General features: G+C 74.3%; 1 protein-coding gene across 1 annotated transcript; it reads right to left on the bottom strand.

Moving 5' to 3' along the window:
- Window positions 1–302: 302 nt before the first annotated feature.
- Window positions 303–27,346, bottom strand: LOC142825943 (atrial natriuretic peptide receptor 2-like). The gene is given in 22 exon segments (XM_075918191.1): window positions 303–886; window positions 2,175–2,266; window positions 2,418–2,516; window positions 3,003–3,177; window positions 3,261–3,329; window positions 7,747–7,870; window positions 8,950–9,096; window positions 11,019–11,187; window positions 11,869–12,024; window positions 17,701–17,860; window positions 18,191–18,262; window positions 19,267–19,280; window positions 19,283–19,370; window positions 19,553–19,590; window positions 19,593–19,629; window positions 20,063–20,079; window positions 20,082–20,136; window positions 22,150–22,270; window positions 24,036–24,120; window positions 25,266–25,398; window positions 26,760–26,854; window positions 27,054–27,346. Coding segments are annotated over 22 exon segments (2,145 nt in total). The 5' UTR covers window positions 27,190–27,346; the 3' UTR covers window positions 303–823.

Genomic DNA, 27,346 nt, shown 5'->3' with positions numbered 1-27,346 from the left:
CGGTGTCTCTGCCCACCCCCCCAGGACAGCCGCGCGGGGCGGTGTCTCTGCTCCCCCCCAGGACAGCCGCGCGGGGCGGTGTCTCTGCTCCCCCCCAGGACAGCCGCGCGGGGCGGTGTCTCTGCTCCCCCCCAGGACAGCCGCGCGGGGCGGTGTCTCTGCTCCCCCCCCAGGACAGCCGCGCGGGGCGGTGTCTCTGCTCCCCCCCAGGACAGCCGCGCGGGGCGGTGTCTCTGCTCCCCCCCAGGACAGCCGCGCGGGGCGGTGTCTCTGCCCCCCCAGGAAGAGGCAGGGCCAGGCGCTCCGGTTCAGGAAGTCTGTATTTCAGCCCAGTCGTGCCGTTTGATCCCGCTGTTTCCTCCCCGGCGATCGTGGGCCCTTGGCCAGCCCACGGGGAGTCCCGGGCTAGGGGCTGGCTGCCTTGGGCCTGAACCAGGCCCCTGCAGTGGCGGAGGGAGCCACTCCCCCCCCCCCCAGCCAAGGGCCAGCCCTGGCCCTCCCCCCCGCCCGGGGCTGCGCCCTGCAGAGCGAGGGCAGGTGCCCCGGGGGAGCAGCCAGGCCCTGGGGCGATGGGCTCAGAGCCAGCTGGGCCCGGGGGCGAGGCTGGTGGGCTCAGAGCCAGCCGAGCCTGTAGGGGGCCGGGTTACGGAGACGCCGGGCCCCGGCCCAGGGCTCTCCGCGCCCCACGTCTGCCAGCAGAGCAGGGCCCCTGGCCGGCTGGGTGGGGCTGCAGTCCGTCGGCACAGCCGCTGCCAGCCTGCGTGCTGGGCGCCCCTGCCAGAGGCGGGGCTCAGCGCCGGATCCCGCTCGGGGCAGGGCGGCCTCAGATGACGCCGTCGTCCGTCCGCTCGCCCAGCAGCCAGTACGTCCGCATCTTCCCTTTGCCCTGCAAGCCAGGGGGCGGGTCAGGCCGGCGCCGGGGCCCCAGAGCGTCTTCCCCGCGCCTGGGCGGGAGCCACGTTCCCCTCCGTGGAGCTGGGCTGCCCACGCCCAGGCGCTGCCCGCCCTCCGGGGGCCGTCGGCTCCGGCTCCATCCCCGCCGGACCCGCCCCCTCACCTTCATCTCCACGTCCCCGCCAGCCCCGCCCCCTGGCTGGACCCGCCCCCTCACCTTCATCTCCAAGTCCCCGCTGGGCCCGCCCCGCCCGTCCCGCCAGCCCCGCCCCCCAGCTGGACCCGCCCCCTCACCTTTATCTCCATGTCCCCGCCAGCCCCGCCCCCCGGCGGGACCCGCCCCCTCACCTTCATCTCCACGTCCCCGCCGGACCCGCCCCCTCACCTTCATCTCCATGTCCCCGCTGGGCCCGGCCGGCCCGTCCCGCCAGCCCCGCCCCCCGGCTGGACCCGCCCCCTCACCTTCATCTCCACGTCCCCGCTGGGCCCAGCCGGCCCGTCTCGCCAGCCCCGCCCCCCGGCTGGACCCGCCCCCTCACCTTCATCTCCACATCCCCGCTGGGCCCAGCCGGCCCGTCCCGCCAGCCCCGCCCCCTGGCTGGACCCGCCCCCTCACTTTCATCTCCACGTCCCCGCTGGGCCCGGCCGGCCCGTCTCGCCAGCCCCGCCCCCCGGCTGGACCCGCCCCCTCACCTTCATCTCCACATCCCCGCTGGGCCCGCCCCACCTGTCCCGCCAGCCCCGCCCCCCGGCTGGACCCGCCCCCTCACATTCATCTCCAGGTCCCCACTGGGCCCGGCCGGCCCGTCCCGCCAGCCCCGCCCCCCCGGCTGGACCCGCCCCCTCACCTTCATCTCCACGTCCCCGCTGGGCCCGTCTGGCCCGTCCCGCCCCCCGTCTGGACCCGCCCCCTCACCTTCATCTCCACATCCCCGCTGGGCCCGGCCGGCCCGTCCCGCCAGCCCCGCCCCCCGGCTGGACCTGCCCCCTCACCTTCATCTCCACGTCCCCGCTGGACCCGCCCCCTCACCTTCATCTCCACGTCCCCGCTGGGCCCGTCTGGCCCGTCCCGCCCCCCGGCGGGACCCGCCCCCTCACCTTCATCTCCACATCCCCGCTGGGCCCGGCCGGCCCGTCCCGCCAGCCCCGCCCCCCGGCTGGACCTGCCCCCTCACCTTCATCTCCACGTCCCCGCTGGACCCGCCCCCTCACCTTCATCTCCACGTCCCCGCTGGGCCCGTCTGGCCCGTCCCGCCCCCCGGCGGGACCCGCCCCCTCACCTTCATCTCCACGTCCCCGCGCAGCCCCAGCTCGAAGCAGCCAAACTCGTCCAGGATCCCCTTGGTGGCGGCCGAGACGTGGATCTTCAGCGCTGGGGCACAGAGGGGGAGGGTCACCCGGGGCCGAAGGGGCGGGGCGGGGCTGCTCGGGGGGCTGCTGGGCAGTTCCCGCGGCCTCTCCCTCCTCCCTGGGGCCAGGCCCAGACCATGCCCGTTGCTGTACCCCCGGCGTGGGGCACTCACCCTGACCGCTGGACTCCATGCGCGAGGCCGTGTTCACCGTGTCCCCGAACAGGCAGTACCGGGGCATCTTCAGGCCCACCACCCCGGCGCAGACAGGGCCTGTGGGGCAGGGAGCCGTCACCTCTGCCCGACCCCAGCCCCCTCCCCTCCGCCAGGCCCCCGTCCTGCTGGTGACTTGGGTGTGGGGGGAGCAGTGGGGCCAGTCCCTCCTGCTGCGTGTGGGGCGGGGATCGTATTCCCGCTGGTTGCTTGGTGGTGCGTGATTCCACTGTCCTGTGCAGCTGTGCTGACTCGGGGGGGCCCAGCGGGGCACGGGATGGGCCCAGGCCTCCTGCCCCCCGATCCTAGGGGGAGATGCAGCCAGTGACGGTCAGACCACCGGAGGCCTGGGACGCAGGCGACGGGGCGGCCTGGAGATCGGAGACCAGTGCCTGGGGGCGGGGTTAGTTCTTGGGCTGGCTGGGGGAGGAGAGTCTAGCTGGCCTGGGGGGCCAGGTCCCAGAGCGGGGGCACAGCCCCCCAAGATGGATGGCCCTGGGTCCCTGCGCTACGCGGTGTCTGGCCGGGCCCCGGGGCCGCGCTCACCGGTGTGGATGCCGATGCGCAGGTGGAGCTGGTCGCTGGGCCGATGGCGGATTTTGAAGGTTCTCACGGCCTCCAGCAGCGCCAGCGCCATGCGGCCGACCTCGCGGGCGTGCAGCTTCCCGTTCCGCACCGGCAGCCCCGACACCACCATGTAGGCGTCGCCGATGGTCTCCACCTGGGGGCCAGCAGCGTCAGGGCCGCGCACGGCACCGGCACCGGCACCGGCACGCCCCCCTCCCCGCCAGCGCCGCCCCTCACCTTGTACACGTCGAAGTTATCGATGATGGCGTCAAAGCAGGTGTAGAGATCGTTCAGCAGGGTCACCACCTGGGGGGGCAGGGCGGGTTGGGGGCACAGCGTCCTCGGCCACTCGCTGTGGGGCGCTGCCCGGGGGCCCCTGCTCTGCCCCCTGCTCAGGGACGCTGCCCGGGGGCCCCTGCTCTGCCCCCTCCATCCACCCCCTGCCCCAGGGACGCTACCCGGGGGCCCCTGCTCTGCCCCCTCCATCTACCCCCCGCTCAGGGACGCTGCCCGGGGGCCTCAGCTCTGCCCCCTCCATCCACCCCCTGCCCCAGGGACGCTACCCGGGGGCCCCTGCTCTGCCCCCTCCATCCACCCCCCGCTCAGGGATGCTGCCCGGGGGCCCCTGCTCTGCCCCCTCCATCCACCCCCTGCCCCAGGGACGCTGCCCGGGGGCCCCTGCTCTGCCCCCTCCATCCACCCCCTGCCCCAGGGACGCTGCCCGGGGGCCTCAGCTCTGCCCCCTCCATCCACCCCCTGCCCCAGGGACGCTGCCCGGGGAGCCGTGCTCCATCCCCTCCTCTGCCCCCTCCCATCCACCCCGTGTCCCGTGGCGCAGCTCAGGGGTCCCTCCTCCGGGCCCCATGGAGTCCCCCAAAAGACAGGGCTGGGGGATTGCCCCAAAGTGTCCTATGAATGGGAGCGCTCTGCCTCCCCCATTACCTGCCGGGGGGGGGGGTCACGATGTTTGGTCAATTGGGGGGGATGTGGGCCTGGTGAGAGCTAAAAGGGGATGTGTGTGTGTGTGTGTGTGTGTGTGTGTGAGGGCCTGGTGAGAGCTAAAGGGGGATGTGTGTGTGTGTGTGTGTGTGTGAGGGCCTGGTGAGAGCTAAAGGGGGATGTGTGTGTGTGTGTGTGTGTGTGTGTGAGGGCCTGGTGAGAGCTAAAGGGGGATGTGTGTGTGTGTGTGTGTGTGTGTGTGAGGGCCTGGTGAGAGCTAAAGGGGGATGTGTGCGTGTGCGTGTGCGTGTGTGCGTGTGTGTTCCCATCCCATGGACACGGACACGGACACGTCACTTGATCCCAGTTTGGGAGGTGCCAGGAGAGCAGAGGCTTCCCCTCCGCAGGGCCCAGGGGTACAGGATCCTGGGGGCGCCTCCCTCCGCTCCAGCCTGGGAGCCCTGTGGCCTCTGCGAGAGGCTCCCAGCACCGATCGCGGCCCCGCCCCCCAGTCGCTCCCCTGGCTCCCCCCCAGCTCTGCTTCCTGCCCCTCCCCCCCACCCACGATCAAGCGTTTCCGGTTTTTTGGCAGGGGGGTCTACCTGAAAACCCTATTTGCTGACCAGCCTGAGTCGGGACGAGCCCCAGGGGCTGTGACCCCGGCAGCTTGTTCCTCTCCACTCAGCGCCTGCCCCAAGCCCTTGGGGATGGGGGGGGGGGGGGGCAGGGCAGGGAGCACTGGGGTGTCTGAAGGGAGGTGGGGGATGGGTTATAACCTCTCCCCTGTGTGAGGGGGGCTGGGGGGGCACAGGGAGCACTGGGGTGTGAGGGGAGGTGGGGGGATGGGTTATAACCTCTCCCCTGTGTGAGGGGGGCCTGGGGGGCACAGGGAGCACTGGGGTGTCTGAAGGGAGGTGGGGGATGGGTTATAACCTCTCCCCTGTGTAAGGGGGGCTGGGGGGCACAGGGAGCACTGGGGAGTGTGAGGGGAGGTGGGGGATGGGTTATAACCTCTCCCCTGTGTAAGGGGGCTGGGGGGCACAGGGAGCACTGGGGTGTCTGAGGGGAGGTGGGGGATGGGTTATAACCTCTCCCCTGTGTAAGGGGGCTGGGGGGCACAGGGAGCACTGGGGTGTCTGAGGGGAGGTGGGGGATGGGTTATAACCTCTCCCCTGTGTAAGGGGGCTGGGGGGCACAGGGAGCACTGGGGTGTCTGAGGGGAGGTGGGGGATGGGTTATAACCTCTCCCCTGTGTAAGGGGGGCTGGGGGGGCACAGAGAGCACTGGGGTGTCTGAGGGGAGGCGGGGGGATGGGTTATAACCTCTCCCCTGTGTAAGGGGTGCTGGGGGGGCACAGGGAGCACTGGGGTGTCTGAGGGGAGGTGGGGGAGGGGTTATAACCTCTCCCCTGTGTGAGGGGGGCTGGGGGGCACAGGGAGCACTGGGGTGTCTGAGGGGAGGTGGGGGATGGGTTATAACCTCTCCCCTGTGTAAGGGGGCTGGGGGGGGGCACAGGGAGCACTGGGGTCTCTGAGGGGAGGTGGGGGATGGGTTATAACCTCTCCCCTGTGTAAGGGGGCTGGGGGGCACAGGGAGCACTGGGGTGTGTGAGGGGAGGTGGGGGATGGGTTATAACCTCTCCCCTGTGTAAGGAGGGCTGGGGGGCACAGGGAGCACTGGGGTGTCTGAGGGGAGGTGGGGGATGGGTTATAACCTCTCCCCTGTGTAAGGGGGCTGGGGGGCACAGGGAGCACTGGGGTGTCTGAGGGGAGGTGGGGGATGGGTTATAACCTCTCCCCTGTGTAAGGGGGGCTGGGGGGCACAGGGAACACTGGGGTGTCTGAGGGGAGGTGGGGGATGGGTTATAACCTCTCCCCTGTGTAAGGGGGGGCTGGGGGGCACAGGGCGCACTGGGGTGTGTGAGGGGAGGTGGGGGATGGGTTATAACCTCTCCCCTGTGTGAGGCGGGTTGGGGGGCACAGGGAGCACTGGGGTGTCTGAGGGGAGGTGGGGGATGGGTTATAACCTCTCCCCTGTGTGAGGCGGGTTGGGGGGCACAGGGAGCACTGGGGTGTGAGGGGAGGTGGGGGGATGGGTTATAACCTCTCCCCTGTGTAAGGGGGGGCTGGGGGGGGCACAGGGAGCACTGGGGTGTCTGAGGGGAGGTGGGGGATGGGTTATAACCTCTCCCCTGTGTGAGGGGGGCTGGGGGGGCACAGGGAGCACCGGGGTGTGTGAGGGGAGGTGGGGGATGGTTTATAACCTCTCCCCTGGGTAAGGGGGGTTGGGGGGGGCACAGGGAGCACTGGGGTGTCTGAGGGGAGGTGGGGGATGGGTTATAACCTCTCCTCTGTGTGAGGGGGGCTGGGGGGCACAGGGAGCACTGGGGTGTCTGAGGGGAGGTGGGGGATGGGTTATAACCTCTCCCCTGTGTGAGGGGGACTGGGGGACACAGGGAGCACTGGGGTGTCTGAGGGGAGGTGGGGGATGGGCTATAACCTCTCCCCTGTGTAAGGGGTGCTGGGGGGCACAGGGAGCACTGGGGTGTCTGAGGGGAGGTGGGGGATGGGTTATAACCTCTCCCCTGTGTAAGGGGGGTTGGGGGGGCACAGGGAGCACTGGGGTGTCTGAGGGGAGGTGGGGGGATGGGTTATAACCTCTCCCCTGTGTAAGGGGGGCTGGGGGGCACAGGGAACACTGGGGTGTGAGGGGAGGTGGGGGATGGGTTATAACCTCTCCCCTGTGTAAGGGGGGCTGGGGGGCACAGGGCGCACTGGGGTGTCTGAGGGGAGGTGGGGGATGGGTTATAACCTCTCCCCTGTGTAAGGGGGGCTGGGGGGCACAGGGAGCACTGGGGTATGTGAGGGGAGGTGGGGGATGGGTTATAACCTCTCCCCTGTGTAAGGGGGGCTGGGGGGCACAGGGAGCACTGGGGTGTCTGAGGGGAGGTGGGGGATGGGTTATAACCTCTCCCCTGTGTAAGGGGGGCTGGGGGGCACAGGGAGCACTGGGGTATGTGAGGGGAGGTGGGGGATGGGTTATAACCTCTCCCCTGTGTAAGGGGGGCTGGGGGGCACAGGGAGCACTGGGGTGTGTGAGGGGAGGTGGGGGGATGGGTTATAACCTCTCCCCTGTGTAAGGGGGGGCTGGGGGGCACAGGGAGCACTGGGGTGTGTGAGGGGAGGTGGGGGATGGGTTATAACCTCTCCCCTGTGTGAGGGGGGCTGGGGGGGCACAGGGAGCACTGGGGTGTGTGAGGGGAGGTGGGGGATGGGTTATAACCTCTCCCCTGTGTAAGGGGGGTTGGGGGGCACAGGGAGCACTGGGGTGTCTGAGGGGAGGTGGGGGGATGGGTTATAACCTCTCTCCTGTGTAAGGGGGCTGGGGGGGGGGCACAGGGAGCACTGGGGTGTCCGAGGGGATTTGCTGGGGAGGCTCCTTGGTGGCTGGGGGGGGGGGGCGCTGGATGCGACTGGTTCGGTGCCGTGCGGGGGGGGCCCAGGCTGGGGCTGTGGCTCTGAGCCCCTCGCCCTGACCCGCCCCCAGCGCTGCCCCAGACCGGCCTTTCATATTACAGAGGGCTTCCCCCCCCCCCGTTACCTGCATGGGGGTGCTCTCCCCCCCCCCGTTACCTGCAGGGGGGTGCCCTCTCCCCCCCCGTTACCTGCATGGGGGCGCTCTCCCCCCCATTACCTGCATGGGGGGGTGCTCTCCCCCCCCGTTACCTGCCTGGGGGGCCCTCTCCCCCCCGTTACCTGCCTGGGGGCCCTCTCCCCCCCGTTACCTGCATGGGGGTGCTCTCCGCCGACAGGGCCGTGAACCCCACGATGTCGCTGAAGTAGATGGTGACGCTGTCGAAGGCCTCGGCCCGCACGGTCTCCCCGCGTTTCAGCTGCTCGGCCACAGAGCTGGGGGGCGGGGGGGGGGGGCGTTCTCAGAGCAGCCACCCCCCACCCCCAGCCCAGCAGGAGAGTCCCTGGCAGCCCCGGCCAGGCCGAGGGAGGGTCTCAGGGGCTGGGGCAGGGCCCAGCTGGTGCCCAGTGGTGGCTCAGGCATCTGCTGTGGGGCACCCCCTCCCCGACCCATCCCCCGACCAGCCGCCCCAGGCCCAGCCAGACCAGCCTCTGGGCGGACCCCCCATGACCCCCCGACTAAGGGCAGGGCACGTGCCCCCCACCTCCGGGAGTCCCTGACTTAGACCCATTCCTCTGTCCCCCCCCACCGGGGCACTGCCGGGGCACCCTGCCCCCCCCACCAGGGCACTGCCGGGGCACCCTGCCCCCCCCACCGGGGCACTCCCGGGGCACCCTGCCCCCCCTCACCAGGGCACTGCCGGGGCACCCTGGCCCCCCCTCACCAGGGCACTCCTAGAGCACCCTGCCCCCCCCACCGGTGCACTGCCGGGGCACCCTGCCCCCCCCACCGGGGCACTCCCGGGGCACCCTGCCCCCCCTCACCGGGGCACCCTGACCCCCCCACTGGGGCACTCCCAGAGCACCCTGCCCCCCCCCACCAGGGCACTCCCGGGGCACCCTGCCCCCCCCACCAGGGCACTCCCAGAGCACCCTGCCCCCCCCACCAGGGCACTGCCGGGGCACCCTGCCCCCCCCACCAGGGCACTGCCGGGGCACCCTGCCCCCCCCCACCGGGGCACTCCCGGGGCACCCTGCCCCCCCTCACTGGGGCACTGCCGGGGCACCCTGCCCCCCCCACCGGGGCACTCCCGGGGCACCCTGCCCCCCCCACCAGGGCACTGCCGGGGCACCCTGCCCCCCCCACCGGGGCACTCCCGGGGCACCCTGCCCCCCCTCACTGGGGCACTGCCGGGGCACCCTGACCCCCCCACTGGGGCACTCCCAGAGCACCCTGCCCCCCCCCACTGGGGCACTCCCAGAGCACCCTGCCCCCCCTCACCAGGGCACTCCCAGAGCACCCTGTCCCCCGCACCTCCGCACACCCAACCCTGCCCTCTGGCCACGGGTCTCACTGGGGCAGGATCTGGTAGAGCAGGGCCTCGGCCTTGCGCTTCTCCTCCAGGTAGGCCTGGGTCCGCTCCTCCACCAGCTTCTCCAGGTTGTTGGCGTATTGCTCCATGCGCGACAGCAGGTTGTCCAGGATGCTGGTGCTGCCCTCCCTGCGGACACGGGCGCAGCGGGCAGGGTACCGATCCGCACCGCAGCCCCCCGGGTACCCCCCGCCCCTCCCCTGGTACCCCACTGCACCCCCCGGGTACCACACCTCCCCTGGTACCCCCCCACCACACTTCCCCGCCCCCCCCGGGTACCCCCCAGCCACACCACACTTCCCCGCCCCCCCGGGTACCACCCCGCCACACCACACTTCCCCGCCCCCCCGGGTACCCCCCCACCACACCACACTTCCCCGCCCCCTCGGGTACCACCCCGCCACACCACACTTCCCCGCCCCTCCCCTGGTACCCCCTCGCCATACCACACTTCCCCACCCCTCCCCTGGTACCCCACTGCACCCCCAGGGTACCACACCTCCCCTGGTACCCCCCCACCACACCACACTTCCCTGCCCCCCGCGGGTACCCCCCCCGCCACACCACACTTCCCCGCCCCCTCGGGTACCACCCCGCCACACCACACTTCCCCGCCCCCCCGGGTACCCCCCCCCGCCACACCACACTTCCCCGCCCCCCCGGGTACCCCCCCCGCCACACCACACTTCCCCGCCCCCTCGGGTACCACCCCGCCATACCACACTTCCCCGCCCCTCCCCTGGTACCCCCTCGCCATACCACACTTCCCCACCCCTCCCCTGGTACCCCACTGCACCCCCAGGGTACCACACCTCCCCTGGTACCCCCCCACCACACCACACTTCCCTGCCCCCCGCGGGTACCCCCCCGCCACACCACACTTCCCCGCCCCCCCGGGTACCACCCTGCCAAACCACACTTCCCCGCCCCCCCGGGTACCTCCCCGCCACACCACACTTCCCCGCCCCTCCCCTGGTACCCCCTCGCCATACCACACTTCCCCGCCCCTCCCCTGGTACCCCACTGCACCCCCCGGGTACCACACCTCCCCTGGTACCCCCCCGCCATACCACACTTCCCTGCCCCTCCCCTGGTACCGCACTGCACCCCCCCAGGTACCACACCTCCCCTGGTACCCCCCCCGCCATACCACATTTCCCCGTCCCTCCCCTGGTACCCCACTGCACCCCCCGGGTACCACACCTCCCCTGGTACCCCCCCGCCACACCACACTTCCCTGCCCCTCCCCTGGTACCGCACTGCACCCCCCGGGTACCACACCTCCCCTGGTACCCCCCCGCCATACCACACTTCCCCGCCCCTCCCCTGGTACCCCACTGCACCCCCCGGGTACCACACCTCCCCTGGTACCCCCCCCGCCACACCACACTTCCCTGCCCCTCCCCTGGTACCCCCCCGCCATACCACACTTCCCTGCCCCTCCCCTGGTACCGCACTGCACCCCCCCAGGTACCACACCTCCCCTGGTACCCCCCCCCGCCATACCACATTTCCCCGCCCCTCCCCTGGTACCCCACTGCACCCCCCCAGGTACCACACCTCCCCTGGTACCCCCCCGCCATACCACACTTCCCTGCCCCTCCCCTGGTACCGCACTGCACCCCCCCAGGTACCACACCTCCCCTGGTACCCCCCCCGCCATTCAATCTAACGCTATTTAACATCCCTAAACCCCACTGGGGACCCTCGTGCGGCACCACAACCCCACCACGGACCCTCGTGCGGCACCACAACCCCACCACGGACCCTCGTGCGCACCACAACCCCACCACGGACCCTCGTGCGGCACCACAACCCCACCACGGACCCTCGTGCGGCACCACAACCCCACCACGGACCCTCGTGCGCACCACAACCCCACCACGGACCCTCGTGCGCACCACAACCCCACCACGGACCCTCGTGCGCACCACAACCCCACCACAGATTCTCATCCCTGCCCCACCTTTGCAGAGCCTGCCCCTGCCCCCGCCGGGCCTGCCCAGACCTGCCCCGCCCCGCCCCCAGCCCTGCCCCGCCCAGGCACCCACTTGTTGAATCTGCGGATGAAGATCTTGATCTGGCCGAAGTCGGGGCGGTCGGCCGGCTCCTGCGCCCAGCAGCGCTCCATGAGCACGGCCAGCTCCGGGCTGTGCAGCCCCGTGTCCACGGCCGGCCGGAAATGGGGCTTCTGGCTGTTCCGCACCTTCTGCACGATCTCTGCAGGGACAGGGCGTCACCGGGCAAAGGGCCACTGGGCTGCCGGGGGACAGGCTCCCCCCTCCGCACTGCCCCCCCCAGGGCCCCGGCCCCACACTGCCCCCCCCCCAGGGCCCCGGCCACCGCACTGCCCCCCCCCAGGGCCCCGGCCCCGCACTGCCCCCCCCCTCAGGGCCCCGGCCCCGCACTGCCCCCCCAGGGGCCCGGCCGCGCACTGCCCCCCCCCGCACTACCCCCCCAGGGCCCCGACCCCGCACTGCCCCCCCCAGGGGCCCGGCCCCGCACTGCCCCCCTCCGCACTGCCCCCCCCAGGGCCCCGACCCCGCACTGCCCCCCCCAGGGGCCCGGCCCCGCACTGCCCCCTCCGCACTGCCCCCCCCAGGGCCCGGCCCCGCACTGCCCCCCCCAGGGGCCCAGCCCCGCACTGCCCCCCCCCCCTCAGGGCCCCGACCCCGCACTGCCCCCCCCAGTGCCCCGGCCCCGCACTGCCCCCCTCGCGCTCGGGGTCCTGCCCCCCCCTCCTAGGGCCCCGGCCCCGCACTGCCCCCCCGCGCTCGGGGTCCTGCCCCCCCTCCTAGGGCCCCGGCCCCGCACTGCCCCCCCCGTGCTCGGGGTCCAGGACCCTGCCACCCTGACCCTAGGGGCCCAACCCCCACTCACTGTAGGGACCCCGCCCCTCACCCTTGGGGCTCAGGTCCATGCCCTCGATGTAGAAGGGCCCGTTGCGCAGGGCGATCTCCTGCAGGATGATGCCGAAGCTGTACACGTCGCCCTTCTGCATGGCCTGGGGAGCCAGGGGCCCCTTCTGCAGCAGCTCCGGGGCCGTCCACAGCTTCTCTGGGGAGCAAGGGCACAGCCAGGTCCAGGCGGGACCCACGTCCCCAGCACCGGGCCCCTTCTCCCCCCAACAGGGACGGGCAGGCTCCGGAGAAGGATGGGGACGGGGCAGGCTCCGGAGAAGGATGGGGACGGGGGCAGGCTCCAGAGAAGGATGGGGAGGGGGCAGGCTCCGGAGAAGGATGGGGAGGGGGCAGGCTCCGGAGAAGAATGGGGAGGGGCAGGCTCCGGGAGGCCGGAGAGGGGCAGGCTCTGGAGAAGGATGGGGAGGGGGCAGGCTCCGGAGAAGGATGGGGAGGGGGCAGGCTCCGGAGAAGGATGGGGAGGGGCAGGCTCCGGAGAAGGATGGGGACGGGGCAGGCTCCGGAGAAGAATGGGGAGGGGGCAGGCTCCGGAGAAGGATGGGGACGGGGCAGGCTCCGGAGAAGGATGGGGAGGGGGCAGGCTCGGAGAAGGATGGGGAGGGGGCAGGCTCCGGAGAAGGATGGGGAGGGGGCAGGCTCCGGAGAAGGATGGGGAGGGGGCAGGCTCCGGAGAAGGATGGGGAGGGGCAGGCTCCGGAGAAGGATGGGTGACGGGGGCAGGCTCCAGAGAAGGATGGGGAGGGGCAGGCTCCGGAGAAGGATGGGGAGGGGGCAGGCTCCGGAGAAGGATGGGGAGGGGGCAGGCTCCGGAGAAGGATGGGGAGGGGCAGGCTCCGGAGAAGGATGGGGACGGGGCAGGCTCCAGAGAAGGATGGGGAGGGGGCAGGCTCCGGAGAAGGATGGGGAGGGGCAGGCTCCGGGGAGGCCGAGAGGGGCAGGCTCCGGAGAAGGATGGGGACGGGCAGGCTCGGAGAAGGATGGGGACGGGGCAGGCTCCAGAGAAGGATGGGGAGGGGGCAGGCTCCGGAGAAGGATGGGGACGGGGCAGGCTCCAGAGAAGGATGGGGAGGGGCAGGCTCCGGGGAGGCCGGAGAGGGGCAGGCTCCGGAGAAGGATGGGGACGGGGCAGGCTCCGGAGAAGATGGGGACGGGGCAGGCTCCAGAGAAGGATGGGGAGGGGGCAGGCTCCGGAGAAGATGGGGAGGGGGCAGGCTCCGGAGAAGGATGGGGACGGGGCAGGCTCCGGAGAAGAATGGGGAGGGGCAGGCTCCGGGGAGGCCGGAGAGGGGCAGGCTCCGGAGAAGGATGGGGAGGGGGCAGGCTCCGGAGAAGGATGGGGAGGGGGCAGGCTCCGGAGAAGGATGGGGAGGGGCAGGCTCCGGAGAAGGATGGGGACGGGGCAGGCTCCGGAGAAGAATGGGGAGGGGGCAGGCTCCGGAGAAGGATGGGGACGGGGCAGGCTCCGGAGAAGGATGGGGAGGGGGCAGGCTCCGGAGAAGGATGGGGAGGGGGCAGGCTCCGGAGAAGGATGGGGAGGGGGCAGGCTCCGGAGAAGGATGGGGAGGGGGCAGGCTCCGGAGAAGGATGGGGAGGGGCAGGCTCCGGAGAAGGATGGGGACGGGGCAGGCTCCAGAGAAGGATGGGGAGGGGGCAGGCTCCGGAGAAGGATGGGGAGGGGGCAGGCTCCGGAGAAGGATGGGGAGGGGGCAGGCTCCGGAGAAGGATGGGGAGGGGCAGGCTCCGGAGAAGGATGGGGACGGGGCAGGCTCCAGAGAAGGATGGGGAGGGGGCAGGCTCCGGAGAAGGATGGGGAGGGGCAGGCTCCGGGGAGGCCGGAGAGGGGCAGGCTCCGGAGAAGGATGGGGACGGGGCAGGCTCCAGAGAAGGATGGGGAGGGGGCAGGCTCCGGAGAAGGATGGGGACGGGGCAGGCTCCAGAGAAGGATGGGGAGGGGCAGGCTCCGGGGAGGCCGGAGAGGGGCAGGCTCCGGAGAAGGATGGGGACGGGGCAGGCTCCGGAGAAGGATGGGGACGGGGCAGGCTCCAGAGAAGGATGGGGAGGGGCAGGCTCCGGGGAGGCCGGAGAGGGGCAGGCTCCGGAGAAGGATGGGGAGGGGGCAGGCTCCGGAGAAGGATGGGGAGGGGGCAGGCTCCGGAGAAGAATGGGGAGGGGCAGGCTCCGGGGAGGCCGGAGAGGGGCAGGCTCCGGAGAAGGATGGGGAGGGGGCAGGCTCCGGAGAAGGATGGGGAGGGGGCAGGCTCCGGAGAAGGATGGGGAGGGGCAGGCTCCGGAGAAGGATGGGGACGGGGCAGGCTCCGGAGAAGAATGGGGAGGGGGCAGGCTCCGGAGAAGGATGGGGACGGGGCAGGCTCCGGAGAAGGATGGGGAGGGGGCAGGCTCCGGAGAAGGATGGGGAGGGGGCAGGCTCCGGAGAAGGATGGGGAGGGGGCAGGCTCCGGAGAAGGATGGGGAGGGGGCAGGCTCCGGAGAAGGATGGGGAGGGGGCAGGCTCCGGAGAAGGATGGGGAGGGGGCAGGTTCCGGAGAAGGATGGGGAGGGGGCAGGCTCCGGAGAAGGATGGGGACGGGGCAGGCTCCAGAGAAGGATGGGGAGGGGGCAGGCTCCGGAGAAGGATGGGGAGGGGGCAGGCTCCGGAGAAGGATGGGGAGGGGGCAGGCTCCGGAGAAGGATGGGGAGGGGCAGGCTCCGGAGAAGGATGGGGACGGGGCAGGCTCCAGAGAAGGATGGGGAGGGGGCAGGCTCCGGAGAAGGATGGGGAGGGGGCAGGCTCCGGGGAGGCCGGAGAGGGGCAGGCTCCGGAGAAGGATGGGGAGGGGGCAGGCTCCGGGGAGGCCGGAGAGGGGCAGGCTCCGGAGAAGGATGGGGAGGGGGCAGGCTCCGGAGAAGGATGGGGAGGGGGCAGGCTCCGGAGAAGGATGGGGAGGGGGCAGGCTCCGGAGAAGGATGGGGAGGGGGCAGGCTCCGGAGAAGGTTGGGGAGGGGGCAGGCTCCGGAGAAGGATGGGGAGGGGGCAGGCTCCGGAGAAGGATGGGGAGGGGGCAGGCTCCGGAGAAGGATGGGGAGGGGCAGGCTCCGGAGAAGGATGGGGACGGGGCAGGCTCCAGAGAAGGATGGGGAGGGGGCAGGCTCCGGAGAAGGATGGGGAGGGGGCAGGCTCCGGAGAAGGATGGGGAGGGGGCAGGCTCCGGAGAAGGATGGGGAGGGGGCAGGCTCCGGAGAAGGATGGGGAGGGGCAGGCTCCGGAGAAGGATGGGGACGGGGCAGGCTCCAGAGAAGGATGGGGAGGGGGCAGGCTCCGGAGAAGGATGGGGAGGGGGCAGGCTCCGGAGAAGGATGGGGAGGGGGCAGGCTCCGGAGAAGGATGGGGAGGGGGCAGGCTCCGGAGAAGGATGGGGAGGGGGCAGGCTCCGGAGAAGGATGGGGAGGGGCAGGCTCCGGAGAAGGATGGGGACGGGGCAGGCTCCAGAGAAGGATGGGGAGGGGGCAGGCTCCGGGGAGGCCGGAGAGGGGCAGGCTCCGGAGAAGGATGGGGAGGGGGCAGGCTCCGAAGAAGGATGGGGAGGGGGCAGGCTCCGGGGAGGCCGGAGAGGGGCAGGCTCCGGAGAAGGATGGGGACGGGGCAGGCTCCGGAGAAGGATGGGGACGGGGCAGGCTCCGGGGAGGCCGGAGAGGGGCAGGCTCCGGAGAAGGATGGGGACGGGGCAGGCTCCGGAGAAGGATGGGGAGGGGGCAGGCTCCGGAGAAGGATGGGGAGGGGGCAGGCTCCGGAGAAGGATGGGGAGGGGCAGGCTCCGGAGAAGGATGGGGACGGGGCAGGCTCCGGAGAAGGATGGGGACGGGGCAGGCTCCGGAGAAGGATGGGGAGGGGGCAGGCTCCGGAGAAGGATGGGGAGGGGCAGGCTCCGGAGAAGGATGGGGACGGGGCAGGCTCCGGAGAAGGATGGGGAGGGGGCAGGCTCCGGGGAGGCCGGAGAGGGGCAGGCTCCGGAGAAGGATGGGGAGGGGGCAGGCTCCGGGGAGGCCGGAGAGGGGCAGGCTCCGGAGAAGGATGGGGAGGGGGCAGGCTCCGGAGAAGGATGGGGAGGGGCAGGCTCCGGAGAAGGATGGGGAGGGGGGCAGGCTCCGGGGAGGCCGGAGAGGGGCAGGCTCCGGAGAAGGATGGGGAGGGGGCAGGCTCCGGAGAAGGATGGGGAGGGGGCAGGCTCCGGAGAAGGATGGGGAGGGGCAGGCTCCGGAGAAGGATGGGGACGGGGCAGGCTCCAGAGAAGGATGGGGAGGGGGCAGGCTCCGGAGAAGGATGGGGAGGGGGCAGGCTCCGGAGAAGGATGGGGAGGGGGCAGGCTCCGGAGAAGGATGGGGAGGGGGCAGGCTCCGGAGAAGGATGGGGAGGGGCAGGCTCCGGAGAAGGATGGGGACGGGGCAGGCTCCAGAGAAGGATGGGGAGGGGGCAGGCTCCGGAGAAGGATGGGGAGGGGGCAGGCTCCGGAGAAGGATGGGGAGGGGGCAGGCTCCGGAGAAGGATGGGGAGGGGGCAGGCTCCGGAGAAGGATGGGGAGGGGCAGGCTCCGGAGAAGGATGGGGACGGGGCAGGCTCCAGAGAAGGATGGGGAGGGGGCAGGCTCCGGAGAAGGATGGGGAGGGGGGCAGGCTCCGGAGAAGGATGGGGAGGGGGCAGGCTCCGGAGAAGGATGGGGACGGGGCAGGCTCCAGAGAAGGATGGGGAGGGGGCAGGCTCCGGGGAGGCCGGAGAGGGGCAGGCTCCGGAGAAGGATGGGGAGGGGGCAGGCTCCGAAGAAGGATGGGGAGGGGGCAGGCTCCGGGGAGGCCGGAGAGGGGCAGGCTCCGGAGAAGGATGGGGACGGGGCAGGCTCCGGAGAAGGATGGGGACGGGGCAGGCTCCGGGGAGGCCGGAGAGGGGCAGGCTCCGGAGAAGGATGGGGACGGGGCAGGCTCCGGAGAAGGATGGGGAGGGGGCAGGCTCCGGAGAAGGATGGGGAGGGGGCAGGCTCCGGAGAAGGATGGGGAGGGGCAGGCTCCGGAGAAGGATGGGGACGGGGCAGGCTCCGGAGAAGGATGGGGACGGGGCAGGCTCCGGAGAAGGATGGGGAGGGGGCAGGCTCCGGAGAAGGATGGGGAGGGGCAGGCTCCGGAGAAGGATGGGGACGGGGCAGGCTCCGGAGAAGGATGGGGAGGGGGCAGGCTCCGGGGAGGCCGGAGAGGGGCAGGCTCCGGAGAAGGATGGGGACGGGGCAGGCTCCGGAGAAGGATGGGGACGGGGCAGGCTCCGGGGAGGCCGGAGAGGGGCAGGCTCTGGAGAAGGATGGGGACGGGGCAGGCTCCGGAGAAGGATGGGGACGGGGCAGGCTCCGGGGAGGCCGGAGAGGGGCAGGCTCCGGAGAAGGATGGGGGGATGGGGACGGGGCAGGCTCCGGAGAAGGATGGGGACGGGGCAGGCTCCGGGGAGGCCGGAGAGGGGCAGGCTCCGGAGAAGGATGGGGACGGGGCAGGCTCCGGAGAAGGATGGGGACGGGGCAGGCTCCGGAGAAGGATGGGGACGGGGCAGGCTCCGGGGAGGCCGGAGAGGGGCAGGCTCCGGAGAAGGATGGGGAGGGGGCAGGCTCCGGAGAAGGATGGGGAGGGGGCAGGCTCCGGAGAAGGATGGGGAGGGGGCAGGCTCCGGAGAAGGATGGGGACGGAGCAGGCTCCGGGGAGGCCGGAGAGGGGCAGGCTCCGGAGAAGGATGGGGACGGGGCAGGCTCCGGGGAGGGGGGCAGCGCCCCAGGGCACTCACTGGCGTACAGCGCGTGGCTGTCCTCGGCGTCGCAGCTGGCGCGGAAGCTGGCCAGCCCGTAGTCCGTGATCTTGAGCACGAAGCGACTGTCCACCACGCAGTTGGAGGACTTGAGGCTGCCGTGGTACCCGATGATGCTGTTGTGCAGAAAGGCCATTCCCTGCGCCAGACACGCTGCTGAGGCCCCGGGCGTCCGACCAGCCTGGCCCCCCTGCCTGGGGCAGCCCATCGGGGCAGAGCGACAGAGCTGGCAGGTCCCAGCCACGGCGGCCAAGGGGTTGCCAGTGTCCTGGCCTGGCGAGGGGGCTGGTACCGGGGCAGATGGGGGGGGCCGTTGCACCCTCCCTCGTGGGTGGGGTGGGGATAAGGGGGGTCCCCCCAGCTCTGAGCAGGGAGGGGCGCCCGCAGGGCCGTGATGCTCGCTGGGGGGCACCGGAGCCCATGGCGGGGGGGGGCCTGGCTCCGGGACGCGCCCGCCCCACGCTCCTACCTTCACGATGTCGTTGATGAGCGAGTAGCGGAACATCCAGTCCAGGTTGATGCTCTCGTTCTCCAGGATGTCCTGGGGGGGCGGAGGGGGCCTCAGGCAGGCTCCGGGTCCCAGCCGGGCTCCCTGGCCTGTGCTGGGGGGTTGTCACACCGGCCCAGGCCCTGCCCCCGCCGGCTCCCGTTTCTGACCCGATGCCTCCCCGCCCCCGCCCGATGGCGGGTCGTCTGGGCCAGCAGCAAACTCGCTGCCAACCCCACCCCCGGCTCCGGCATGTTCCTCCAGCTCCAGCTCCCCTCCGCGCTGGGGAGCCCTCTGGAAGCGGCGGCCCCCGGCCTGGAGCTGCCTCTGCTTGCCCAGTGACTGGGGCCTGGTCTCGCCCACTGGCCCTGGGCAAGTACCAGCCGCCAGGCCAGGGGCTAACTCGCCCGCACCCGCCTCGTGCGCCCCGGGCGGCCGACCCGCCCGACGCTCCTGCAGCGGCCGGACGTGCGGCTCTGGCTCCGGCTCCCTGCGTCGAGGCGACTCCCCCGCCCGCGCGCCCCTCCCCCGACCAGGCGACTCCCCCGCCCGCGCGCCCCTCCCCCGACCAGGCCCCTCCCCCGACCTGGCGACTCCCCCCCCAGCGTGCCCCTCCCCCGACCAGGCGACTCCCCCGCCCGCGCGCCCCTCCCCCGACCAGGCCCCTCCCCCGACCAGGCGACTCCCCCCCCAGCGTGCCCCTCCCCCGACCAGGCGACTCCCCCCCCCAGCGTGCCCCTCCCCCGACCAGGCGACTCCCCCGCCCGCGCGCCCCTCCCCCGACCAGGCCCCTCCCCCGACCAGGCGACTCCCCCCCCCGCGTGCCCCTCCTCCGACCAGGCGACTCCCCCCCCGCGCGCCCCTCCCCCGACCAGGCGACTCCCCCCCCCGCGTGCCCCTCCTCCGACCAGGCGACTCCCCCCCCCGCGCCCCTCCCCCGACCAGGCGACTCCCCCCCCCCGCGCGCCCCTCCCCCGACCAGGCGACTCCCCCGCCCGCGTGCCCCTCCCCCGCCCCCCCCCCCGAGGCCGGCGCCCGCAGCTCCCGCGCCGGCTCACCTGCAGGCTGCCCCGGGGCAGTACTCCGTCACGATGCAGATGTTGGGGGGGTCGATGCAGGCGCCGATGAACCGGGTCAGGTGGTTGAACTGGATGTCTCGCATCTAGGGCCGAGGCAGAGGCGGGAGCCTGAGCATCGGGGCCCCGGGGCCGGCGGGGGGGCCCTGCACTGCCAATGCAAAGGACGCCGGCGGCTCCTAGCCCCGGGCCCCGCCGGTGTCTCGTGGGGGCCACAGGCCGGGCTCCGAGCAGCCGGGTCCCCTCCCCGGCCCAGCCCGGTACCTACGTGTTTGAGCTCGAAGAGCACCTGGCGCGTCAGCTCGATCGCTTCTTGTTCGTGTGCTTGATCGCCACCACGTTCCCCTGGGGGCGGGGACAGGTCAGCATGGGGCTGGGCGGGGGGCGGAGTGTGGGGCAGGGGCGCGGGGCAGGAAGGGGCAGGGATAGGTCAGCGGGGGAGGGGCCAGGGTGGGGGCGCAGGGTGGGGGTGCGGGGTAGGGACAGGTCAGTGCGGGGCAGGGGCGCAGGGTGGGGGCACAGAGTGGGGGTGCGGGGCAGGGGGTGGGGCAGGGACGCAGGGGGGCGGGGCAGGGACAGGTCAGGTCGGCGGGGCGGGGCAGGGGCGCAGTGGGGCGGGGCAGGGACAGGTCGGGGGCGGGCAGGGACAGGTTGGGGCGGGGGCGGGGCAGGGGCGCAGGGGGGCGGGGCAGGGACAGGTCGGGGCGGGGGGGCGGGGGGGGCGCGGGCAGGGGTGCAGGGGGGGGGGGCGCAAAGGGCACGATGCCCCTGGACTCACCTTGAAGTGGCCGGTGTGGCGAAGATCTGGTACTTGCCGTGGGCCGTCATGAGGGAGCCGTAGCTGGAGCCCCGCTGGAGGGAACAGGGCGTTAGCGGGGGGGGGGGGGGGGCGGTGCAGGGCCTGGCAGGGAGGGGACAAGTCGGGATGGTCCGTGGGCGCCTGCAGGTGACAGGGGCGTTCCAGGAGCCTCGGGGGCTGGCTGGGGAGGCACCTGGCCAGGTCCTGCGTGGGGCGCTGAGGGGGGCCGAGGGGGGTTGAGGGGGGCTGAGGAGGCCGAGGGGGGCCGAGGGGGCTGAGGGAGGCTGAGGGGCGCCGAGGGGGGTTGAGGGGGGCTGAGGGAGGACGAGGGATGGCCGAGGGATGGCCGAGGGGGCGCCGAGGGGGGCCGAGGGGGGCTGACGGGGGCCGTGGGGGCCGAGGGGGGCTGACGGGGGCCGTGGGGGGCTGACGGGGGCCGAGGGGGCCGAGGGGGCTGACGGGGGCGAGGGGGGCTGACGGGGGCCGAGGGGGCCGTGGGGGGTTGACGGGGGCCGAGGGGGCCGAGGAGGGTCGTGGGGGGCTGACGGAGGCCGAGGGGGGCCGAGGGGGGCAGACGGAGGCCGAGGGGGCCGAGGGGGGCTGACGGAGGCCGAGGGGGGCCGAGGGGGCCGAGGGGGCCGGGGGGGCTGACGGGGGCTGAGGGGGCCGAGGGAGGCTGAGGGGGGCTGACGGGGGCCGAGGGGGCCGACGGAGGCCGAGGGGCCCGGGGGGGCTGACGGGGGCCGAGGGGGCCGAGGGGGCCGAGGGGGGCTGACGGAGGCCGAGGGGGCCGAGGGAGGCCGAGGGGGGCTGACGGAGGCCGAGGGGGGCCGAGGGGGGCTGAGGGAGGCCAAGGGGGGCTGAGGGGGGCCGAGGGGGGCTGACGGAGGCCGAGGGGGGCCAAGGGGGGCCGAGGGGGGCTGACGGAGGCCGAGGGGGCCGAGGGAGGCGGAGGGAGGCCGAGGGGGGCCGAGGGGGGCTGACGGAGGCCGAGGGGGCCGAGGGGGGCTGACGGAGGCCGAGGGGGCCGAGGGAGGCCGAGGGGGCCGAGGGGGGCTGACGGAAGCCGAGGGTGGTTGAGGGGGGCTGAGGGAGGACGAGGGATGGCCGAGGGATGGCCGAGGGGGGCTGAGGAAGGCTGAGGGGCGCCGAGGGGGGCCGAGGGGGGCTGTGGGGGGCTGACGGGGGCCGTGGGGGCCGAGGGGGGCTGACGGGGGCCGTGGGGGGCTGACGGGGGCCGAGGGGGCCGAGGGGGGCCGAGGGGGGCCGTGGGGGGCTGACGGAGGCCGAGGGGGCCGAGGGGGGCAGACGGAGGCGAGGGGGCCGAGGGGGGCTGACGGAGGCCGAGGGGGGCCGAGGGGGCCGAGGGGCCGGGGGGGCTGACGGGGGCTGAGGGGGCGAGGGAGGCCGAGGGGGGCTGACGGGGGCCGAGGGGGGCTGACGGAGGCCGAGGGGCCCGGGGGGCTGACGGGGGCCGAGGGGGCCGAGGGGGGCTGACGGAGGCCGAGGGGCCGAGGGAGGCCGAGGGGGGCCGACGGAGGCCGAGGGGGGGCCGAGGGAGGCCGACGGAGGCCGAGGGGGGGCCGAGGGAGGCCGAGGGGGGCTGACGGAGGCCGAGGGGGCCGAGGGAGGCCGAGGGGGGCTGACGGAGGCCGAGGGGGGCCCAGGGGGGCTGACGGAGGCCGAGGGGGGCCGAGGGGGGCTGACGGAGGCCGAGGGGGGCCGAGGGGGGCCGAGGGGGGCTGACGGAGGCCGAGGGGGGCTGACGGAGGCCGAGGGGGCTGACGGGGGCCGAGGGGGGCCGAGGGGGGCGAGGGGGGCGAGGGGGGCCGAGGGAGGCGGAGGGAGGCCGAGGGGGGCCGAGGGGGGCTGACGGAGGCCGAGGGGGCCGAGGGGGGCTGACGGAGGCCGAGGGGGGCTGACGGAGGCCGAGGGGGCCGAGGGGGGGCTGACGGAGGCCGAGGGGGCCGAGGGAGGCCGAGGGGGGCTGAGGGGGGCGAGGGGGCGAGGGGGGCGAGGCACAGGGCTCCCCGGGAGGCGCGGGGCGAGGGGACGGGCGTTCTCACCAGCGACAGGGTGAGCCGGCTGCCGGCCCCTTTGTGGTAGCGCTCGGCACTGCCGAACTGCAGCTCCTCCCAGCGGATCCGCCACAGCATGCTGGCCAGCTCCTTCTCCAGCAGCAGCTTCCTGGGGGCGCAGGGCGTCGGGGTGACACCTCGGGGGGTCCCAAGGCCCTGGCCCCAGGGCGCAGACAGACCCCGGTGCCAGAGCCGTGCGCGGTGCCGACGTGCGCGGTGCACCCTGGGGCCCTGTGACCGTGAGCCAAAGGGGGGGAGGGGCGCTGTCCCTGGGAGCAGCATCCCCAGACCCCGGGCCGCACTGGGGGGCCGCGGCGAGAGGGCAGACGGGAGGGGCCACTGCCGGCACGGTCCCGAGCTGCGCTGCATGAGCTGCGCTGCATCCGGCTCCTCGGCCCTGGCGGGGGGGGGGGCGCCAAGGGCCTGGCCCCCTGCCGCGGGGGGTCACCCCAATGCTCTGTGCTAACTGGCCCTGCCGCACGGAGCCCCCCGCCTGAGGGTGACACACGGGGGGGGCACCAACCCCCAGACAAGCCAGTCGGGGGCCCCTCGCACGAGAGACGAAACCGACCCCCCCCCCCCCCCCGGTCTGGGAACGCGGCGCAGCCAGGCTGGGTCAGAGCAGGAGCCGCCCAGCCACCCCTCCCCCGCCCGGCCCACAGGCACCGAGGGACCCACCCGCCCCGGACCTGCCAGGCTCCAGGCTGGGCCCTGCCCCCTCCCTCCCCCCCGCGGGGCTGGAGCTCAGAGCGGGGGGGGCCGGGCCCCGGCTCTGGGGGAACATGGGGAGGGCCCTCGGCTTGGGGGGGGCAGCCCCCGACTGAGTCTTTTGGGCGTCAGCGGCCCCCGACCCAAAACCAGTTCCCACCCCGGGCAGGAGAATTGCTGGGGGGGCTCCTTGCCGGCCGGGGGGGCGCTGGGTGCGGCTGGTTCGGTGCCGTGCGGGGGGGACCCAGGCTGGCTCTGAGCCCCTCGCCCGGACCCGCCCCCCAGCGCTGCCCCAGACCCGCCTGGTTCACTGCAGTGACCCCTCGGCGTCTGGCTCCTGCTGAGGGGCTGCCGAGGAGCCCCCCACGCACACGGCCTGGCTGTGGGGGGATGGGACACGGGCCCTTCTCCCCCGGGGGCCGGGATCTGACCCGGCTGGGGTGCAGGCGGCCTGGGAGCCCGGAGGCTGGGCCCAGGGATGAGCCCCAACCTGGTCGCTGGGGAAGAGCCTGGCCGGGGTCTCCGGGAGCAGGGGGGTGCCAGCAGTGGCCTGGGAGCTGGGGGGGGCGCCGGGAGCGAGGGCCCGGGAGCAGGGGGGGCGCCGGCAGTGAGGGCCCGGGAGCGGGGGAGGGGGGCGCCGGGAGCGAGGGCCCGGGAGCGGGGGAGGGGGGCGCCGGCAGTGAGGGCCCGGGAGCGGGGGAGGGGGGCGCCGGCAGTGAGGGCCCGGGAGCGGGGGGGGGGGGGGCGCGCCGGCAGTGAGGGCCCGGGAGCGGGGGAGGGGGGCGCCGGCAGTGAGGGCCCGGGAGCGGGGGAGGGGGGCGCCGGCAGTGAGGGCCCGGGAGCGGGGGGGGGGGGCGCGCCGGCAGTGAGGGCCCGGGAGCGGGGGAGGGGGGCGCCGGCAGTGAGGGCCCGGGAGCGGGGGAGGGGGGCGCCGGCAGTGAGGGCCCGGGAGCGGGGGGGGGGGGCGCGCCGGCAGTGAGGGCCCGGGAGCGGGGGAGGGGGGCGCCGGCAGTGAGGGCCCGGGAGCGGGGGGGGGGCGCCGGCAGTGAGGGCCCGGGAGCGGGGGGGGGGGGCGCGCCGGCAGTGAGGGCCCGGGAGCGGGGGGGGGGGGCGCGCCGGCAGTGAGGGCCCGGGAGCAGGGGGCGGGCACCGTGGCTGGGTCTCACCTGAAAATCAGGAAGCTGGAGATGCCGAACATGACGAGCGTGAGGCCGGTGCCCAGCGCCACGATGGCCAGCGTGGAGACCGGGGCTGCGGACGGGAGCGCAGGGCTCGTCAGGGGGCAGGGCTCGTCGGGGGGCAGGGCTCGTCGGGGGCAGGGCTCGTCGGGGGGGCAGGGCTCGTCGGGGGGCAGGGCTCAGGGCTCGTCGGGGGGCAGGGCTCGTCGGGGGGCAGGGCTCAGGGCTCGTCGGGGGCAGGGCTCGTCGGGGGGCAGGGCTCATCGGGGGCAGGGCTCAGGGCTCGTCGGGGGGCAGGGCTCGTCGGGGGCAGGGCTCAGGGCTCGTCGGGGGCAGGGCTCGTCGGGGGGCAGGGCTCGTCGGGGGGCAGGGCTCAGGGCTCGTCGGGGGGCAGGGCTCGTCGAGGGGCAGGGCTCGTCGGGGGGGCAGGGCTCATCGGGGGGCAGGGCTCAGGGCTCGTCGGGGGGCAGGGCTCGTCGGGGGGCAGGGCTCAGGGCTCGTCGGGGGCAGGGCTCGTCGGGGGGCAGGGCTCAGGGCTCGTCGGGGGGCAGGGCTCGTCGGGGGCAGGGCTCGTCGGGGGGCAGGGCTCAGGGCTCGTCGGGGGGCAGGGCTCGTCGGGGGCAGGGCTCGTCGGGGGGCAGGGCTCAGGGCTCGTCGGGGGGCAGGGCTCGTCGGGGGGCAGGGCTCAGGGCTCGTCGGGGGCAGGACTCGTCGGGGGGCAGGGCTCAGGGCTCGTCAGGGGGCAGGGCTCGTCGGGGGGCAGGGCTCGTCGGGGGGCAGGGCTCAGGGCTCGTCGGGGGCAGGGCTCGTCGGGGGGCAGGGCTCAGGGCTCGTCGGGGGCAGGGCTCGTCGGGGGCAGGGCTCGTCGGGGGGCAGGGCTCGTCGGGGGGCAGGGCTCCCCACAGGCCCCCAGCTCGCCCTGCGCCCTGGCGAATCTCAGCCCCTCCCTTGGGGCTCCCGTCACGTGTCGCCCGGGCAGCCACAGGCCTGGTGGGCTCCCGGTACCCAGGGACGGGTCCAGGGGGCTGCAGCCCGGGGGGGGCCTGGGAGGCCGGGCAGGGCAGCAGGCTGCCTACAGCTCTCAGGCTCCTGGCCCACCTGGGCACTTTCCTGCAGGGGGGCCAGGAGCCCTGGCCCCTGTCCCCAGGGCAGCCGAACGGGAGGCGGGACACCGGGGCTCAGAGACAGGCCGGGGGGGGCAGCCCCCCTCACACCCACTTTTGTCACAGGAGGGGTCGTCCGCATCGAAGACGCAGGGCGGGTTGTCGAGGGGGGGCGCCCCCTTCACCCAGCGGATGGGTCTCCCCAGCCAGATCAGCCTCTTCTCCGCGCCCACGTAGTGCCCGACCACCTGCACAGAGAGGGCACGGCTGGGCCTCTGCTCCACCGCCCCCCCCGGAAGCCCCCCAGCCGGAGCGTGGGAATCCCAGCCTCCCGCCCCCCCCCCGGGCAGCCCCCCAGCCCGGAGCGTGGGAATCCCAGCCTCCCGCCCCCCCCCGGGAGCCCCCCAGCCCGGAGCGTGGAATCCCAGCCTCCCGCCCCCCCCCGGGAGCCCCCCAGCCCGGAGCGTGGGAATCCCAGCCTCCCGCCCCCCCCCCCGGGAGCCCCCCAGCCCGGAGCGTGGGAATCCCAGCCTCCCGCCCCCCCGGACAGCCCCCCAGCCCGGAGCGTGGGAATCCCAGCCTCCCGCCCCCCCGGGAGCCCCACAGCCCGGAGCGTGGGAATCCCAGCCTCCCGCCCCCCCCCGGGAGCCCCCCAGCCCGGAGCGTGGGAATCCAGCCTCCCGCCCCCCCGGACAGCCCCCCAGCCCGGAGCGTGGGAATCCCAGCCTCCCGCCCCCCCCGGGAGCCCCACAGCCCGGAGCGTGGGAATCCCAGCCTCCCGCCCCCCCCGGGAGCCCCCCAGCCCGGAGCGTGGGAATCCCAGCCTCCCGCCCCCCCCCGGGAGTCCCCCAGCCCGGAGCGTGGGGAATCCCAGCCTCCCGCCCCCCCCCCCCCCGGGCAGCCCCCCAGCCCGGAGCGTGGGAATCCCAGCCTCCCGCCCCCCCCCCGGGCAGCCCCCCAGCCCGGAGCGTGGGAATCCCAGCCTCCCGCCCCCCCCCGGCAGCCCCCCAGCCCGGAGCGTGTGAATCCCAGCCTCCCGCCCCCCCGGGAGCCCCCCAGCCCGGAGCGTGGGAATCCCAGCCTCCCGCCCCCCCCCCCAGCCCGGAGCGTGGGAATCCCAGCCTCCCGCCCCCCCCGGGAGCCCCCCAGCCCGGAGCGTGGGAATCCCAGCCTCCCGCCCCCCCCCCCCCGGGAGCCCCCCAGCCCGGAGCGTGGGAATCCCAGCCTCCCGCCCCCCCCCCCGGGAGCCCCCCAGCCCGGAGCGTGGGAATCCCAGCCTCCCGCCCCCCCGGGAGCCCCCCGGCCCAGAGCGTGGGAATCCCAGCCTCCCGCCCCCCCCGGGAGCCCCCCAGCCCGGAGCGTGGGAATCCCAGCCTCCCGCCCCCCCCCCCCCCGGGAGCCCCCCAGCCCGGAGCGTGGGAATCCCAGCCTCCCGCCCCCCCGGGAGCCCCCCGGCCCAGAGCGTGGGAATCCCAGCCTCCCGCCCCCCCCCCCGGGAGCCCCCCAGCCCGGAGCGTGGGAATCCCAGCCTCCCGCCCCCCCCGGGCAGCCCCCAGCCCGGAGTGTGGGAATCCCAGCCTCCCGCCCCCCGCCTCCCGCCCGCACCCACCTCGTACTCCCCGCTGGCGGGGTCGCCCATCGCCCACAGGCTGAAGTCCGTTTCCCGGTCGTTGTTGCTGTCCATGCTCACCAGGCCCGTGACCCCTGCAGGGGGAGGGGAGGGGAGGGGTGAGCCCCTGGGGACCCAGAGGGGCCGTGGGGACCACGCGGTGCCAGCTCCCCCCGAACGAGGACCAGCAGCAGCTGGGCCTAGGGCCCTTCCCCCCCCAGGCCGGGCGCCCATGGGCCCCGCTGGCACAGGGACGCGGCACCGCCCCTCCCCCACAGCTCCCCAGGCCGGTACCCTGGAACTTCCGGTCCCGCATCTTCCGCACGATGCGAGCACCGTCCTTCTTGGAGCCGCCCTCGGCCAGCGTCTCGTTGAGCGCCAGGGCGTAGAGCAGCACGCCGTCGTAGAAGCAGCCGGCCACCAGGTTCATCTGCCCACAGGGGAGACACGTCAGAGGCCCCGAGCCATCCCCGACCCTGCGCTAGAGACAGCCCCGCCCCCGGCACTGCCCCCTGGCTCCATAGCCCTGATCCCGGACCCTGCGCTAGAGACAGCCCCACCTCCGGCACCGCCCCTGGCTCCATAGC

This window comes from Pelodiscus sinensis, unplaced genomic scaffold, assembly GCF_049634645.1.
Source record: "Pelodiscus sinensis isolate JC-2024 unplaced genomic scaffold, ASM4963464v1 ctg181, whole genome shotgun sequence".
Taxonomy (NCBI): Eukaryota; Metazoa; Chordata; order Testudines; family Trionychidae; genus Pelodiscus; species Pelodiscus sinensis.
This window is presented reverse-complemented; position numbering and strand designations above follow the sequence as displayed.